At 43.3% G+C, this 17,847-nt stretch overlaps 1 protein-coding gene across 2 annotated transcripts in view; it reads left to right on the top strand.

Moving 5' to 3' along the window:
• The window catches only part of MYO16 (myosin XVI), a 531,143-nt gene that overhangs the window by 440,062 nt on the left and 73,234 nt on the right, over positions 1-17,847 (top strand). For both annotated transcript variants that reach the window (XM_029210034.1, XM_029210033.1), the window contains exon 28: positions 1,119-1,221. In XM_029210034.1, coding sequence (XP_029065867.1) covers positions 1,119-1,221 — 103 coding nt within the window. The remainder of the gene's footprint in view (positions 1-1,118; positions 1,222-17,847) is intronic.

The following is a 17,847-nucleotide window of genomic DNA, read 5'->3' as shown; positions in this document are numbered from 1 at the left end:
TCGGCTGGATGGGGGTGGTGAACCGGGTGTGTAGGCGACACGCCGCCTTCCTTAGATGTCCTCAGGAAACAAAGGACTCATTTGAGAAGATGCCAAATTTGCTGCAACAAACTTTAGATGAAAAGCTGAGATATTTTACAGAAAATAACAGAAAACTTAGGTGATTTAATTATCACCTTTGAGTTCCCAGGGCAGCCCAACGTGAGGATCATAAACACACCAGATGCAGTTAGATTTTTTTCTCATTTCTCCTGTCTCTCTCCTTCCCCCTCTTCCTCCCCCTCCCCCTTCCTCCCCTCCCCCTCTTCCTCCCCTCCCCTATTCCTCCCCCTCCCCTCCCCCTTCCTCCCCCTCCCCCTCTTCCTCCCCCTCCCCCTCCTGCTCTTCCCCCTGCTCCTCCTCCTCCTAATGTGGTTTGGCTTACATGTCAGGCAGGCTAAATGCCATAAGTGCAAATGAAAATTTCACATAGATTTTTTTAATGGGTCATATAATTTTGAAAGGCATTTTTTTTAGAAACCCATAGGAAAACTTTATATAGTCATGAATTTCAGCCAAAGAGTGAAATTTAATTATTCTGAGGAACTTTCCAAAAATAAAATGTCCTTCTTTTAAAATACTCAGTATCTACTCAATGGGGAGGAAGCTTCTCTACCTCTCACTTAAATAAAACTTTTGGGTGTTTTGGTGTCCCTTTATTATAGATACTAACTACCTCTAGATTCACTCTCAAACACTAACAAAGAATGTTGGAATACCTTAAAAGGTGTATTTTAAGAGTATTCTACAAATTTAAATGAGAACTAATAGATTCATATTCTTCCTCTTCGAAGTTTCATTTGATAAATGGTTTGCATCACTCCTGATAATATTAAAGATACATTACAGGACTGAGAGATATATTTGGTTCCTTTTAAAATCATTTTCCTTGTAAAGGATAAGGGCTGTTTCCTAGTGGTCCAATGTGAAATGCACAATGGATGGAGATTTGGGGGCATGTCGGATAAAGTAAGAATGGGAAAAGTTTAAGAAACAGGGTAACAAAGGCAACCCTGTTGAAGATAATCCTTTGATGACCAATTCAGTCATGGCTTTCCTGTCCCCACTGCTTTTTGCAGGTATAAGCCCTTGGCCGAGACCCTCCCGGACGACAAGAGGATGCTGCCAGCCGAGGAGAGATGCCGGCTGGCTCTGCAGCAGTGCCCGTTACCAGGCTGGCAGGTGAGTGATCTACAAGCTCCTACCAGAGCAGTTGGGGTTTCCAGTAGTGGGGCCGAGCCCCCACGGGGAGCTGCCCCAGTCTCACTGGCAAAAACAAATTGCTGTGATGTGTTTGGCAAAGAGAGATGCTAAGTGTAGTCCCTGGAACGTATCAGTCCTTCTGATTCACCAGTTTCAGCAGCAAACACAGGATGCAGGAGGCTCGGAGCCTGTTTACAGTGCGGGGAGAAGTCCGGAAGCCCCACTAAGTTTGCCCACATCCCAGACCCCAGTGCTGGTACCAGAGCTTTCTGGAGTGTCTGAAAGGGAGCAGTAGTCGGAGGAACCAAAACGGGGGGGATTGGAAGAGCTCAGGGATCTGCTGGAGGGATAGCCAGGCTCCCAGAAGGAGGAAGGAACAGGAGACAGAAGAGCAGGGAGATGCTCCCCACAAACACAAGGGCACAGTTTGGATTTTGTTTAATCCCTGAAGCGACTCAGAATGCCACCGTGACTAGGGTTAGGAAGAGAAAGAGGAATTTGAAAAGTAAAAAAACTGAGAAGGGTAATGTTAGAGCAATAACAGGAAATAGAATAGAGTCCACCACACCAGGAATTATTGCAGGTTCCTAGATAAAAAAACATCTGAAAGTGCATTGGTGGCAAAGAGCTTGGTGGCCAATAGCTTTGGCAAAACATAACCATTACTGGAGAGCAGACATAAATCTCATTTTTAAAAAATGAGAGGGAGATTAGAGCATCTTCAAGTGAAAATGCATGATAGTTGATGAGGCCAGAAAAGAGTACTTCAGTGCAGAAATGACATGAAGATAAGGTTCAGAATTGCTGACGTGTCTGAAAGTGGCCCCGTGTGGGTAAGACAGGTATTGAATCCTGGATTGACACTAACACCCTTATCCGTCTACGACGAAGAACTAAGAACCTCGCATTTTAGCATCGATGAGTAACGTTTTCATCGTCTGTGCCACCCAACCTCTTTCTTTATTATCCTGTCCCCCGTTCTTTCCTTTTTTTACCTAATAATGGAGTTGAGCTTCAAATAGCGGTCTGAAGGAGGACGCTCACACAGTCGGTAGTAGGCATGAATGCACACTTGTGCCAAAAGATTGGATAAAAAAAGGAGGAAGGAGGACTTGCTAACACAGAGTGATGTCAGCTAGCCCCGCTCCAGTCAGTGGCATAAGATGTGGGCTCACATGCAGAATTGTTCCACAAGACTGTAGGCGGTGAAGTTATTTCAACTGACTCATTGTCAGAACTTTTAAGCCAGTACCTGAACACTAGTGTTTCCTGAATATAGAACACGAAGATTTTCTCGTTGCATTTTGTTCCTTAAAAAAACACAGATAAGAATAATTTACTTTATTAATGTTGAGAAAGAAGGTTGACTTGTCGAGACAAAGTGAGGGAATCTGGAAGAATTCTTCCACTGTGAGAGTGACCGGCAGGGACCATAACACCTGACCAGCCGTCGTTCCTCCGAGACACCTGTGTAGAGTGTGAGGTCAGACGTGAGGCGGCAGGGGGCTGGGGAGCAAGCCAGTGCAGCCTGGCAGCTGTCCCTCCGCCCACGTGTGCTAGGACACTTGACAGTGCAGCTGGGGATGGTATGACACTGAATCCCACATACATTGGGACTTTGAAAAAGTGCATCAAAATGCAGAACAGTTCCCATTTCATTACACTAGTGTATTTTCCCTCACTCTTTATCTCCCCAAAGGAGGCCAAAAATACAAGACGGAGAAAAAAAAGAAAGGTATTCATTTGCTGATCATGTTTGCGTATACGTTCCCTATTGAATAGTTAGGAAAGACAGCTTTCTCCAGCTCCTCCAAGATGTAACCTTTCATATACTTGATGCTATAAGGCAAATCACTGACTTCACAGAAATAAAGCTTATTCATGTTTCACTCTTGTGCTAGTCAAACAGCAAATGAAGTTTTTTAAAAACTTATTTATTTCTGACCTAGAAAGGCAGACCCCTCAGTTTCAGAAACAAAGCATTTGTTCGAAACGCAGTTATAGTTACAGGCAGAGTTGTTGCCGCTATCTTCTGGTTGGTTCATGAAGATGAGGATTAAATAGGTGCTGTTGGAAACAACAGCAGGTCGTAGCGGGTGGCTCTTGTATGGGCAGCCTGATCTGAAATTGCTGAGTCCAACGTACACTTCCTGTGAAGCCGCCCGTGTTCATCCTTTGGCTGAGTGGTTAGCGTGAGATTAATAGCTATTTTTCTCCAAGGTTTTTAGAAGCGATGCTAGAACATAAAGGGATCGGAGTCATCCTTTGCTGTGTGAATCTGCGTAGAGATTCACAGATTCACAGATTCTCTGTGTGAATTAGCTAGGAATTCAATTCTCTTAGCTAAAAATATGATCCTTTAACTGTGGCTCTGATGGGTCTTGGGGATCTTGTGAGATTGCTTCCTTCCTCCCAGACATTGATCAGAGCCTGTGCAGGAAAGCCTCCGCATCATTTGTAGCGGCATTCTAGCCCCATTGTTCCTGTTCTTTTGCACGTTACAGCAATTCCATCAGTGGTGCTGAACACCGGGATTTGCTTCTGTTCCAGACGAGGAGAGACGTCTTCCCTTCAGTGTTGTGCGTTTGTTTACCAATCCACGTGTGCTGTTTATTGTTTATGTAGCCGTGGGTTTGGAGTCGGTACGTGAGGCCCTGGAAATCCTGATATTTCATAAGTAACGCTTCCTCTCATCCTTGGAATTTGCTACAACTATTGATAGGGTTTGTTTTGTTTGCCTTATTTGAGTTAAGCCCTATAGCAATTCCATGCAGAAGAAGGAAGGTAGGCGGTGAACAGGAATAACCTCATTTCAGACATGAGGAGGTCGTCTTAGAGCGAGGCGTACTGATCAAAATACAAGGTGTGGCGAATATTTCGTTTCGGTGGGGAGGCCCCTTTGCTGGGACCAGACCCGGGTCTTCTGTGCTGTGTTCTTTCCACTGCACTCGCCTCGATCTGTCTCTTTTAATGTAGCTACCGAAGGTCCCTTTCCTCAGACTACAGAACTTGAAAGGCATGGATTATGCGTCCCGGCCTGAGCTTCGATCGGAGACACTGGTAGGTTCGTTTATGAGTCGGAGCAGATTGCTTCCTGTAGTTCGTGTCTTTTTTCTGTTTCTGATTCGCCCAGTAGATGGAGGTAAAACAAGCTGGCTGCTTCCCGTTGCTGGTGATTCTGATCGGAATGTTTCTTATGCAACCGTCAGCCCACTGACCCTTCAGCAGCCAGGGCTTTTGGAGGCTAGGTCCTGACTGCATTTTGCAAAGAAAAGGGGGAGAAGGAGAAAGGGAGAAAAGAAGGAATTGGACTCAAGGGAAGAAGTGTTTGACTCTGTCCAGTGTTTAATGTCAGCTCTAGTGTGAGAGCGGAGACCTAGATGCTCCGGGCATCCGGAGGAAACAGCAGGTGTGGTGACGATTCTCAGGCCAGATGCGAGTCTAGGGGACGCTCGCCTCGTGTTCACCCCTTGGGCAAAGGCAGGTGGAGAACAGCCCTGCTGAAGCGTGCAAGTTGCCAGCTTTGCTCGCGACCAAGCCCCCACCTCCGTGTCCTCTGCTTGTTCTCACTCCTGAGGTTGCCCACCTTCGACCAAGTTGCTGCCTGTCTGTCCTCCACCAGCGAGGAAGTGCATCCTTGGAGGCCGCGGCTGCCCGGTTTGCTGCTGTGTCTCCAGCACAGGTGACGGAAAGGTGCAGGTAGACACTCTGTGCAGATTTGCAGGGCCAATAAGTGAGTCTGTGTCAATAAGAAGCCACCAAACCTACGCTTATAGTTTAGATACGAGTATACACAGACATATACGAATTTTTAAAACCTGGAACAATTCACAAAAACCTAACAGTGCTAATATCTGGGGAATGGTTTTGGAATGAGAATCAAATGGAATTTTTAGCTTGTATCTGTGTTTAGAAGGTACATGTATCTATGCATTACTCCTGTAATTACAAATGACTTAAAATTTGTAGCCACTCCCTAAGTACAATTTAAGTGGAATATTGTGTAGGGTCAACTTAATTATTTTAAGCTTTTATGAAAAAAACGGTAAGTCACACTGACAGTGCTTTCCCTAAAGCAGTTTTGTTTCCAAATAATAATTAACCTATTGCATAATTTACGCCACCGGCCCTTTCTTCTCAAAGGCATCTTCACAGGATTCGAACTGGTCCCCACAAGTTTGGGCGGACTCACTCAGGCCATTACTCCCTTTACATACTCAGCATCACTGTTTTAACAGAAGGGGGTTTTAATTTAACGAAAAGTGGAGAAAAATCATGAGGCAGTGATGGCTGGAAAAGCATCCTGTTTGGTGATGGTTTCTTGTTCATGTTGATGAAATGACATATTTTAAAAATATGCTGGACGAATCAGAGCTTTATCCTTATTTCAAGGCAGAATTTAAGTTGCTCAAAAAGAAATAGAAGGTTCTTGAAATGATTCGAGTGGACTCTACATGACTGTCTTCCAGAACCGTATTCTGTCTCACCAGAGGTATTTTTCTTTATGAAACCAAGAGTCTGTGGCATACTTCGTTTGTGGTGAAAAAAAAAATCTACACAGTTTGAAAACAAGTGAAATTATGCTGCTAGTTTTTAACCTTCTACTATTTGGTGTTTTTTAAATTAGTCAGGTATTTCATTTATTTGAATATATACATTTTTAATTCAGTCCCACTTTAAAAGGTAACTTTAAAAATAATCCCTCCGGACTGTGTACATTTAATCAAACACTTCCTGCCCTGATTTCCCCCAGCCATAGACCAGCGACCGGCAGGCACTTTGGCTCACGTGAAACATGCGTGTTTTGCCATGTTATGTCATTTATATAAAGGGAAAACTTTTGAAACTAATTCTAAGTGGAAAAATAAATGGTATCATCTGATTTTCACACATTTTATATGAATCAACTGGTTAGAGGATGCTTTCTTCTGTGTAGTTATTTGAATGCTATATTCATTTTAAAGCCATCTGGAGGGTGACGAAGAGAGAAACAAATCTGTTAGAGCCTGTTCATGGGTGCCAGGGGTGCCGTGCAGCCCCGAGCACTCGTAGGGCCCAGGGGGAGCTGGGCTGGGGGATGGCTGACCCCCACTTAGCAAGGCTTTCACAGGGATAGGTTGCCCTGTCGTTCCAGACTTTTCTAGAACTTTGGGGTGAGAGGAGCTTTGCAGACAAGCAGAGTGTCCTGTGTGACACCTGTTGCAGGACAGCGTGGAAGGAGAAATTTCGATGATAACCTGAGAGGGACTTCACGTTTCCTCTAAGGCTGTACGAATGGGGGGTCAGACACGGGAAGGCTGCCGGTGACTCGCTCAAGATGGTACAGACAGGAAGTAAGAAACGCAATTAGAACTTTAACTTGACCTCAACTACCCACCTGATATGATTCTTACTCCTTGTGTGCGTGAGAGAGAAAGGAAGAGAGACTCTGAAGGAAGTAACAAAGGGCAGACTCCACATTCAATGAAATATACGTTTCCTGTTTGTGCTTATTCACTAACAGAAACAATGACAGGACTTCCCTGGCGCTACCATTGCAGGGGGCACAGGTTCGATCCCTGGTCAGGGAACTAAGATCCCACATGCCAAGTGGCGTGGCCAAAACCATAAATTAATTAATTAAAAAACAATTACAATAATTATTTTCTTCATCATCATCCTTTAATGTAATTTTCATTCCTTATATCTTCTCGTGTAAGGCATGGCCTAGATTCCGCTGCGTGTCTCTCTAAAATATACGGCCTTGGAAGGATTCACTCTGACAGTACCAAGAATTGCAAGATTAACGTAACATTAAATAAAATCATTGGATGAAGGAGTGATTATTTCATTAATCCCAAATAGTCCAGTAGAGAAAAGATAATAAAAGTAAGAGCGAGAAACTGTTAAAAGTTTTAAACATGCTCCACTTTCTTTACATCTTTGAAGATGAGACCATTGTATAAGGGCCCTTGGCTCTTATTAGGACAATAAATTAATGGTTTATAGCCTTTGTTTTATTACTCGAGGGGCACTTCATAAATCAACCGTAAGTTCAAGCTAGAAAATAGCCTATAAAATTACTCTTTCTCTCATATTCCTCCTCTTTCTCTGGCATTATTAATGTTGAAAATAATAAAAATTAGGGATCTAAGAGTATCTCTTGGTACTATGTGCATTGTGACTGGGAAGTACTATATATATGCACGTATATGTGTTTCCTTTTTTCTCGTGTACTAAACACGTAGGTATACACATATATATGAATATAATTTTGTTATAGTGTTCAGTCTTTATAAGAAACTTGAAAATTAGAGAAGAAAATATAGATCACCCACAACTGAACTACCTAAAGATAATTACTCCAAACCCTTGGGGCGTATTCACTCAGTATTTAAAAATAACATTACAGATGTTTGATTCTTGGACAGTGTGTCTCCCTTTTCACTCTGAACTTTATTGAGGACAAATATTACATCTCTTTTTTTCTTATATATTTTCACACACACACGTGTGTGTGTGTGTGTGTGTTTCACGATCACGTCTCCTGGGGTCTGGGTCATAGTAGACAACCAGTGTTTGTTAAATGAATGAACGAACGAGCCTCCTACCTATTATCCCGTTTCTTTTGGAAATGGAAGTATCCACAATCGAGTCTGGCTGATATGTGTGATAGTTCCTTTTTTAAAGTCATTTTATGTTTTCCCTCTCAGCCTCATTAAGCAAAAGGCTTAGTGTAATATCTGGCACTCAACCGTTGCTAAGTGAGAACAGGGTATGCCTATGGCTAATGCAATTTTCAGGTCTTAGGAATCAATCTACTTTCTTGTAACTCCAGGTCAACAGCCTTACTGAGCATCGTTTGTGTCCTGAAATTACACAGGCAGTTGTGATGCAATGTTAAGGAGGAATGGCCTGTCCCCCTCACAGGGGTCTTACAGTCTAGTCTGGGGGCGGGGGGGGATGGGAGGTCTGTACCGTGAGCAGTGAACGAATAAATAATTACAGGTTAGGGTCCTGTAACTCCTCACTGGTAGGGAACCAAGGTGAATCCCAGGGTCCCTAGCTCAGGTGGGCGGGCATCATAACAGGCATCTCCACAGCCACCACGTTCAGGCTGAGACCTGAGGGCTGGCAAGGAGCCAGTCACGTGATGGGGCAGGAAGCAGGGTGGGGCGGGAGCCCTCTGTGCTGTCCCGAGGGGAGGGCAGCCCAAGAGAAGAAAGCTGATGGGAGCAGGACGGTGGAGCCCCGAACACCCACCAGTGACAAGGGGAGAGACCACACCGTGGGGCAGAGTTTCTCAGCCTTTGTTATTTCACTGTCGCTCCCCTCCGTGGAAAAAAATGAATGAGGGAATGGGACTGGGGGACAAAATCTTAGCTGTTACAGTAGTTTGTGGCCCTTCAAGGATCAATCTTCCTGGACAAGCTTGGCTCTTGACAACTACTGAAAGAATGGTGGTCCTGCCTCTACACCTCATCCAAGTCCATCTCTTCTGCACCAGTCTAGTGTTCCCCACTCCAGATTGAGGTAGTCATTCGATAAGCCCTTATTAAGCATTTGTTGTATGCCACCAATCTTGTCATCGCTAAGGGGGGTTTTGCCCATCAGAAGCCAACGTCACCCTCTGAGGCAGAATCCACCTTGCTGAGAATGGACGCTTAGAGGGACACAGGGGCCAGAACCAGGGGAACTTGTATGAGCAAAGCACAGTGTTCTACTTCAAGTTCAACGTGAAGCCATTGATGAGCTTTAAGGAGGGTGTTAACATGATCTGATTTAGTCTTTAAACATGAAAAAACGTATCAAGCAGGACTAGAGCTGGGAAGCCAGGCAGTGAACTTGAGGTCATAACCTACGTGAGACAGAGCAGCGGTAGATGGATAGAGAGGGTAGCTGAGGCAGAGAAGGGACGGAACCTCACAGGGACCTTCAGTCAACAGTCTTATCACATTTAACTGACTCAAAGAGTGAACTCTCCTTTAAAACCGGCATATTAGTTTTTAGGTCAGGAATGTGCTCCAGCTCTTCTGTGCAGGTGTGAATTTGCTGCACAAACTATGTGTGGCGCTCCAAAAGATGGAAAAGACCATATGATATTGCTTATATGTGGAATCTAAAAAGAAAAAGAAAAGAAAAGGTACAAATGAACTTATTTACAAAACAGAGATAGAGTCACAGATGTAGAAAACAAACTTATGGCTACCAGGGGGGAAAGGGAGGGAGAGGGATAAACTGAGAGACTGGGACTGACATATACACACTACTATATAGAAAATAGATGACTAATAAGGACCTACTGTAGAGCCTCAATACTCTGTAATGGCCTATACAGGAAAAGAATCTAAAAAAAGAGTGGATGTATGTATATGTATAACTGATTCACTTTGCTGCACAGCAGAAACTAACGCAGCACTGTAAATCAACTCGACTCCAATAAAAGTTACAGAAAAAGGTGGAAGGGACCTGGTCCTATTGGAGTTGAAAGCAGAAGACAGTTCACAAAAGTAAACATAGATGAGTCTCAAAGCAAGCATGAGCACACCACAGAACGTTAGGAAAGCTCGGTAATGTTTCAAAAATCTAAAACTCTACAGATACTCTTAGAGAAGAGGGTGAGGATGCAGGGCTATGAGGATTCACATTTTTAGAAGTAAAGCCGACATCAAAGCACATAAACGGCAGTAACGTTTCTGTTGCTGGCGGTGGCAATGCTCCGAGTTTGTGTCTGTACCCACCCCGGTGAGCACAATGGCTCTGACTGTGTTTCTGCTGCTGTTAATCATTTATAACATCACGTTCCACAGGGCAGGTGAATATTGTTGACATCATTGAGCCCATTTTGTTAAAAAGACAGAGACTAAAGGTGCTGCCTAAATGAATCCATTAACTTACCCAGTGCACTCTCCTCTGTGGTTTTGGAGCTAATCAGCCTCGTCTGGGATTGGCACTGGTTTGCTTTTCACAACGTGTCGCTATGGGGTGAAGATTTGTTTTTTCTGTTAAGCACTCTTGACCATACTGGTGCGATTTCCATAATGAAATAATACACAGGATCACATAGTGTGTAGTTCACTCGTAAGCACAAAATAGTCGTTTTTATTCATCACTGCTTGCTGTACAGGCCATACTGTTCTAGGTGAGAGTCATTAATTTTTCTTAACCTGTAATTATATGTAATTCGAGCCAAACCACTTTCTTCAAATACCAGAAGATACAGTACTCTTTTAGATGTGTGTAGCTGTAATTATCTTTTCTGCATTGAAGTTAGACTTCAAGAATAGTCTATTTATAACAAAGAGAAAAGAACTTGTATTTTAGTACAAATGTATCCTTTGAGGATGTTTAAAAGTACATTCAGAGCCAGACTGAACATTAGAATATTTATATTTAGTAGTTTTTCAAAGCCACCACGAAAATGTAAAATCCTGTAGTATTATTAATAAACATAAATATGCAAAATAGTGGTCTTCTGTAGAAACTTAAGGAATCAAAGAAGCAAACGGGGGAAATATGTGAATTCAGCCTGAAAAAGATGGCTTTTAGTTAAATGGTTGTTTTACTGAGCTTCCTCAAAGGATAAAGCAGATTCTATCCATCCTTGTGGTCCTAGAGCCTGGCACGGTGCCTGGTATTAGGAAGGCCCTAGGCACATGTTTGGTTTGTGACTGGAGGGATGGAGGGGTGGATAGCTAGAAGGATGGAGGGGTGGATGGAAGGATGGAGGAATTAAGGGAGGGATGGAAGGATGGATGGAGGAATTAAGGGAGGGATGGAAGGATGGAAGGATGGATGGAGGGATGGAAGGATGGAGGGAGGGATGGAAGGATGGATGGAGGGATGGAGGGACAGAAGGGTAGATGGATGGAAGGATGGAGGGATGGAAGGATGGATGGAGGGATGGGTGGAAGGATGGAGGGATGGAGGGATGGATGAAGGGATTGATGGAGGGGTGGATAGAGGGATGGGTGGAAGGATGGAGGGATGGAAGGATGAATGGAGGGACGGGTAGAAGGATGGAGGGATGGGGAGATGGATGGAGGGACAGATGGGTGGATGGACGAATGGTGAGTGAATAGATGGATAAGACAGACAGATGGTAGGATAGGTGGGTGAATAAATGTGAGGCAGGAAAACCAGGAAAAGATATGAGATACAATGCACCTAGGTACTACATGAAAATGATAGCTAACCAGGAATGTGTGAAGGACTGTCCATAGCGTGCCTGTGGGAATGCTGGGGTTTGGGAGGCTGCTTCTGTTTGAAAGAGATTACCTGGTACAGAAAGTGCTCTGCATGGTAAAAAGGAGAAAGATGTGTGTTTTAAAGGAACACAGTGACATTCTCAGATCAGCAGGAAGAAAAACAAACCTGTTGGGAGAGAGACACAGACATCAAAACACATAAAAAAGTGTGTTGTTCTTATGATTGCCAATAAAGCTATTTTAAAAACTGAACAGATTGACATTGGTAGGGCACTTTAAGAGATAGACACCAGGGCATTTTTTGAAATTCTAATATTACAGTAAAAGAAGTTGACTACTTTTAATCTAGCTATGATATATCTTGTCTTTAAATGGGAAGTATTTGTTTGAACAAGGCTTAATGTTTTTAGAGCAAAGGAGATTAAAAATTTTTAAGCATAATTTTTTGTCTGTAATAACAAGCATAAAGCATTTTTCAGCAAAGATATAAGCATCCACAATAAACTATTTCTCATTAAAATATGATCTGGTAATTATATGTGGTAGTTATTAATAAAAAACCTTCCAATAATATGACATACAATACATACGAGACATACGAGATAGCATCTAACATAACAATGGCAGAAGCGGTGACACCATTCAGTAAGAACCCTGTGCTCAGATGCTGTAGGCCCTTGATATTGTCTGCGCAAGCCTTGAATTGGTTTCTGCTCTCAGGGAGTATGTGGGAAGTTAGAATAAGAGTCAATAGCATCTCTTTTAGAGGAGTGAAATGTGTTAGATCTTCAGAGATTAATAAAGATCATATTATGGAAGGCTTTGAATACTAAACCCTGAAGTATGCATTTTAGTTTAGAGGCAATATAAAACCACGGAAGGTTTCTGGAATATTAATAAATTGGAGGCAGTGGGCAAGGTGAGTCCAAGAGTAGGTAAAGAATTAGAGGATGAAATAGGTCCTAGATTTTGGTTTACAATTATACCAGAATGTGATGGCACCAGAAATATGAAATTTAACATCTTTGTTTCTTGAACTGCATGAGATGCATTTTTATAAAATGAATGAATTCATATAGTTTAAACAGATATAATTTTTTTAAAGATTCATTTAGTTGAAGTAAATTAAATTTTAAATATCTGAGTTCATGTTGTAGCTCATGTCCCTTAAAATCACTTTCTTTGAAATTCTTTTTCCATTTTGTCATTCCATCTACTTTCCTTCACCCAATATGTCTAAATTATGACCTTTATATTTTTCCAACATTATTCTAGTCCACAAATACTTCACAGTCGAGTTGAACATTCAGACAGGTATACCAATAATGACAAAACCAGGAATTCAGTGGTATTCTAGAGATATCTTCAAGGTACATTAGTGACATAGACACACTACTGTAATGAATTCATTGTTATAAAGTATACACTAGACCGAGAGTTCATGAAGCCATCTGGGTTTTGAAGGATGCACAGGGGCTTATCAAGTAGATGATTCAAAGAGAGATGAAGACAAATAAACAGTATACGTTAAGCCAGAGGAGAAAAACAAGTTCCCCTTTTGGAATGGTAAGAACTATGATATAGTTTGAGAATAGATAAACTTGAATGCATTGAAAAAGGATCTTACTACAGAAAATCTAACAAACATTTCAAAAGAGTTTGAGCAATATCCTGAAAATCATGACCTGCTATTAAATCTTTTTTTTTTTTTTTTTTTTTTTTTTTTTTGCGGTACGCGGGCCTCTCACTGTTGTGGCCTCTCCCGTTGCCGAGCACAGGCTCCGGACGCGCAGGCTCAGCGGCCACGGCTCAGGGGCCCAGCCGCTCCGCGGCATGTGGGATCCTCCCGGACCGGGGCGCGAACCCGCGTCCCCTGCATCGGCAGGCGGACCCTCAACCACTGCGCCACCAGGGAAGCCCCTATTAAATAATTTTAAGCATGAAAGTAACATAGCGAGATTGATGTTTAGAAAGATCACTCTGGAGATAGTTCTGCCAGTGGTCTGCCAATCAGTGAGGGGTGGTCAGATGGGGGATGTCCCTAAAAAGGTGAGGCCAGTGCTGTGCGCATCCTGCCATGGAAACGGGAAGTATGGGTCCCTTTACGCTCCCAAGAAGGGCAGCCCTCCTCTGCGTCTGCCTCTCTGTGATTGAGAGCAGTAATCAGGGATGATGGTGAAGGGACGGAGCGCCAGGGGAGGAACCTCACAGGTGCCTCCACACCTCTCTCTACTGCAGCGTCCAGTCCGCCTACACTCCATGGCAGCCGCCCATCCGGCCCTTGTCTGTCCTCCTACAGCCTACACCTCTAAAACAATCCCTGGAAACTGTAGCGGTAATCGAAACTTTCGAAGTCATCGATGACAATTGTGTTTAATCTTTTAAAATCTGTCACTTCAAAGAAGAAAAAAACAAAAAACCTAATGGTTTTCTAATAAAAATAGCGAAGACTCTAATTCACAGGTGGTTTACTTTTACAGGAGTCAGAATGACATTACCATTTTCATCTCACATAGGAGATGATGCATCTAGGAGTTGCACCCTGCATCCAGGGAACACAAGCAGAGGACTCAGTAGGAGGACGTGTCAACCTCTCCTTTCCTCTGGTTGTGAGAGCATCTTTTTATAAGAGAATGCAGCCAAAATCAAGAATGTAGGTGATCTGAACATTTGGTCTCATTCAGATGAATCTTAATTTGTTGGATTTGATATAGCATACTAAGGCACTTATTACACAGAAACTGTACATGAATTCATCACAGAGACAAAATTTAAATGGCCAACGCTTTTCTCCTCGTCAGTGTCATTAATAGTGTAAATCCTTGAAAATTTTGGGATCTTGTCTGGGTTTTTCCTGATGAAGATAGATTCCTAGATTTATGTCCCACTAATCCATAGTATCAGTGAGAGCAGAGGCCGTAAGGACTCAAATGTATTATTCAGAACGGTTTCTGAGGAAGGAATCTGATATACTGCTAAAGAGCTCATTTCATTCTTTAGGAGAAAGAGACATTTACTAAAAGACCAGCATAGCCAAACAAATGCTGACATTTCTAGCGAGCATCTCCAGATATAGGCGACATAAGTCATGTGGTAAGCAATAAAAATAAAGAATGAATGAATGAATCTACCTATTGGATAACTGTAAAGTAAACCCAGATAGCTAAATAAAAATTTTTTTTAAATCATCTGAATGCGATGGCAGTACAATACCCAGCCATTTCCACAAAGTCTTCAGCTGTGTCTCAGCAGGACACTTGCAGTGTGGATTCAGACTCCCTTCCGCCCCCCCTCCCACTGGATCAGAAACCCAGAAGCCCTCCTCACTCACAAAGCCCTTGGTTTTACCTGCGCAGGGAGAATTTCCATGAGTGTAACCACACCAGAATCTCACCAGGAGCTTGGGAGCGGCCCCGTCCTCTGGCTCCCACCTTCCCTGTGTCTGCCTGTCTAGCATCCCACCTTCCCTCGTACGTGTCCTGTGACTCACGTTCCCATCCTCTCCTCATTAGCCCAGACCGTGGATCCCAGCAACACCTCCTTTTTTTGCTGCCTCCGAGCCTGGCCTGACAGGCAGATCTGCCATGTGAAACACTCAGACCACTTCTTAACTACCCACTATTGAGTCCTGTGAAATTTCTAATCATTGCGAGAAAATCCATTTCATCCGTGTTTACTCCCCTTCAAATTTAGCTTTCCTATGTGACCTGAAAACTGCCTATTTCCTGAAAATACTCTGCTACGAGGTTTCACTTTTTCTCATCTTCCTTGTCTTGGTGGAGGAGAGCAGTGCAGCTGAATCATTGCCCCCGACGTTCTATCTTATGCTTTTTTTCTTTTATTCCCTCCATGGTTTATCCTATCACCTCCTGAGTTCCAGGACTTATTTCCAGCTTGATGAATGACTTCCGGGCCTGGCTTACGTGTTCGTCGTCCATCATACCTTCTTTTCATCCTTGAGGACATTATCATCTGTCTCGGTGACTCATCTTATCCTAAGACCTCAGAATTCCTTGTCTTCTGTTTCTAATCTGAATCCACCTTCCCCACAACCCCACCACTTGTGAAGTGCAAGAATTCATATTCTTCAGGAGATGTAAATATACATGTGCAATGGCAAATACCTAATGCAGGACAGTAAGTGAAACAAAGAGTCATTCATAGCGTGCTGTGGGAACACAAATGAAGGTCACCCAAGCCCTACTGGACGTGGAGAAAAGGATATCAAAAATCCACTCCTGGGGGCTTTCCTGGTGGCGCAGTGGTTGAGAGTCCGCCTGCCGATGCAGGGGACACGGGTTCGTGCCCCGGTCCGGGAAGATCCCACATGCCGTGGAGCAGCTGGGCCCGTGAGCCATGGCTGCTGAGCCTGCGTGTCCGGAGCCTGTGCTCCGCAACGGGAGAGGCCACAACAGTGAGGGGCCCGCAAACCGCCAAAAAAAAAAAAAAAAAAAAAAAAAATCCACTCCTGGAGGTGGGGTAAAAGGTAAATAGAAGTTGGCCAACAGACAAGCAACAGTTGTAGAATCTTCCAAACCCAAATAATTGATTTCATTATACTGGCCTGCTCACAGCCAAGCCCAACAACCCATTTCTCCAGCCAGTTTTAAGCAGGAACTTTATAAATTTTGAATACAGTTTCCAAAATTATTTTCATAAAAGTTAGACGGGATCCTCTTTAAATCTTTTAGTGTATACCCAGTGTTCACAGGAAAATGTCTGTTCTTCACTATGTGGCCACCGGTTACATGTGTAGCCCCTTCCCTCATCACACTCCACAGGGCTGCACCTCAAAATGGTTTGTCGTCTTCTGTTCCTTGCCTAGTTTTTCTGTCCCACATTCATCTTTTCCCATCATCCCTGGAAAATTTTTATATCCCCAAATCTAGCACAATTCTCAAGATAAACCTACTTTGATTTTTGGAACGGCTGTTAGAAATGTCACTAGATGATCTTATTTGCAAAGCAGAAATAGAGACACAGACGTAGAGAACAAATGTATGCATACCAAGGGGAAAAGGGTTGTTGGTGGGATGAATTGGGAGATTGGGATTGATACATATACACTATTGATACTCTGTAGAAAATAGATAACTAATGAGAACCTACTGTATAGCACAGGGAACTCTACTCAGTGCTCTTTGGTGACCCAAATGGGAAGGAAAACCAAAAAAGAGGGGATATATGTATACGTATAGCTGATTCACTTTGCTGTACAGTAGAAACTAACACAACATTGTAAAGCAACCGTACTTCAATAAAACTTTTAAAAATAAAATAAAAGTTGATTAAAAAAAAAAAAAGAACAGGGTAAGGAGTAAAAATAAACCATAATCCAATCCAAGACCAAAAAAAAAAATGTCGCTAGAAGAGATCTTAGTCATCCCATGCAGCTGTCTTCCTGCCCGGGGTCTCCACTGAATGAAGGGAGTAGAACTAGAATCCAGCTCTTCCACCACCATCCGGAGGTCTTGTCCCCATGGTGCACTCCCTTCATACGTTAGTTCTCCCAGAGTGGTCATTACTGCTTCTACCCGTTCTGTAGTATTGCTGCCTCTAACTCTCTGGGAGTTTCATTTCGGAACCCAAGTTTGCATGAATTTTGCTTTGGGGATTGAGTTTCCTGCAGCGAGTTACATACCACAGTCGACAATGAACAGAAAGATGACACGCTCCCTCCTTCCCAAAGCCTGCCTCACAGATTTGCTCTGTGGTGCTCACAGACAGTACCAACTGTTCTTCCTGTTGACTGCCAAAATCATTCAGCAGTTGGGAAGAAAAAAAAACTCTATGAATTATGGAAAATCACTAGGGAGAGAGAATGGCACTACAATGGGGGGAAAAAGGACAATTCTCTGTGGCCACCCATTCAAGTGCCCACCTCAAATCTCAACCAATTTAAAGAAAACTAAATGAAGAAGGACATCTAGTCAACCAGGGGCCTCTGAAACAGGAGAGCGGTTGAGGGCTTGTCCTGTCCATCCAAGTGGCTAGCCCGACTGCCATAATGCAAGATTTGAGTCTCAATCTCTTGCAAAACCGCGTGCTTCATTAAGACAACAAATCTTGGCTAAGGGGAGAGCTACATAAGATGGGAAGTGACAAAAGATGTTCCGAGTAAGCTCCGTTTCCATGTGAAAAGCTTCATAAGCTACCTCTGGCCAAGCACTCTAATGGCAAGTCTGACCTGTCAGCCTTTTTGGTACCTAATGGTGTGTATAAATGTGCCAGCTCCGGGTGTCCCTTTGACGTCTGACACAGGCTGCGGGGGTAAGTTGTGGTGTCAGCATTTTAGTGTCCGCAGCCCATGCTTGGGAGCACACGTGTTGGTCTCTCATCTTCACGGTGTTTGTCTCAAGTGCTAAGAAGACGACTATGAACATATCACAAGGTTTGCCTGAGCTGTATTTTTTTCCAT

The sequence above is a fragment of the Monodon monoceros genome, unplaced genomic scaffold, assembly GCF_005190385.1.
Source record: "Monodon monoceros isolate NGI ecotype Baffin Bay Population unplaced genomic scaffold, NGI_Narwhal_1 Super_Scaffold_8, whole genome shotgun sequence".
Taxonomy (NCBI): Eukaryota; Metazoa; Chordata; class Mammalia; order Artiodactyla; family Monodontidae; genus Monodon; species Monodon monoceros.
The sequence above is the reverse complement of the archived record's forward strand: the minus strand, read 5'-3'. Positions and strand labels throughout refer to the sequence as shown.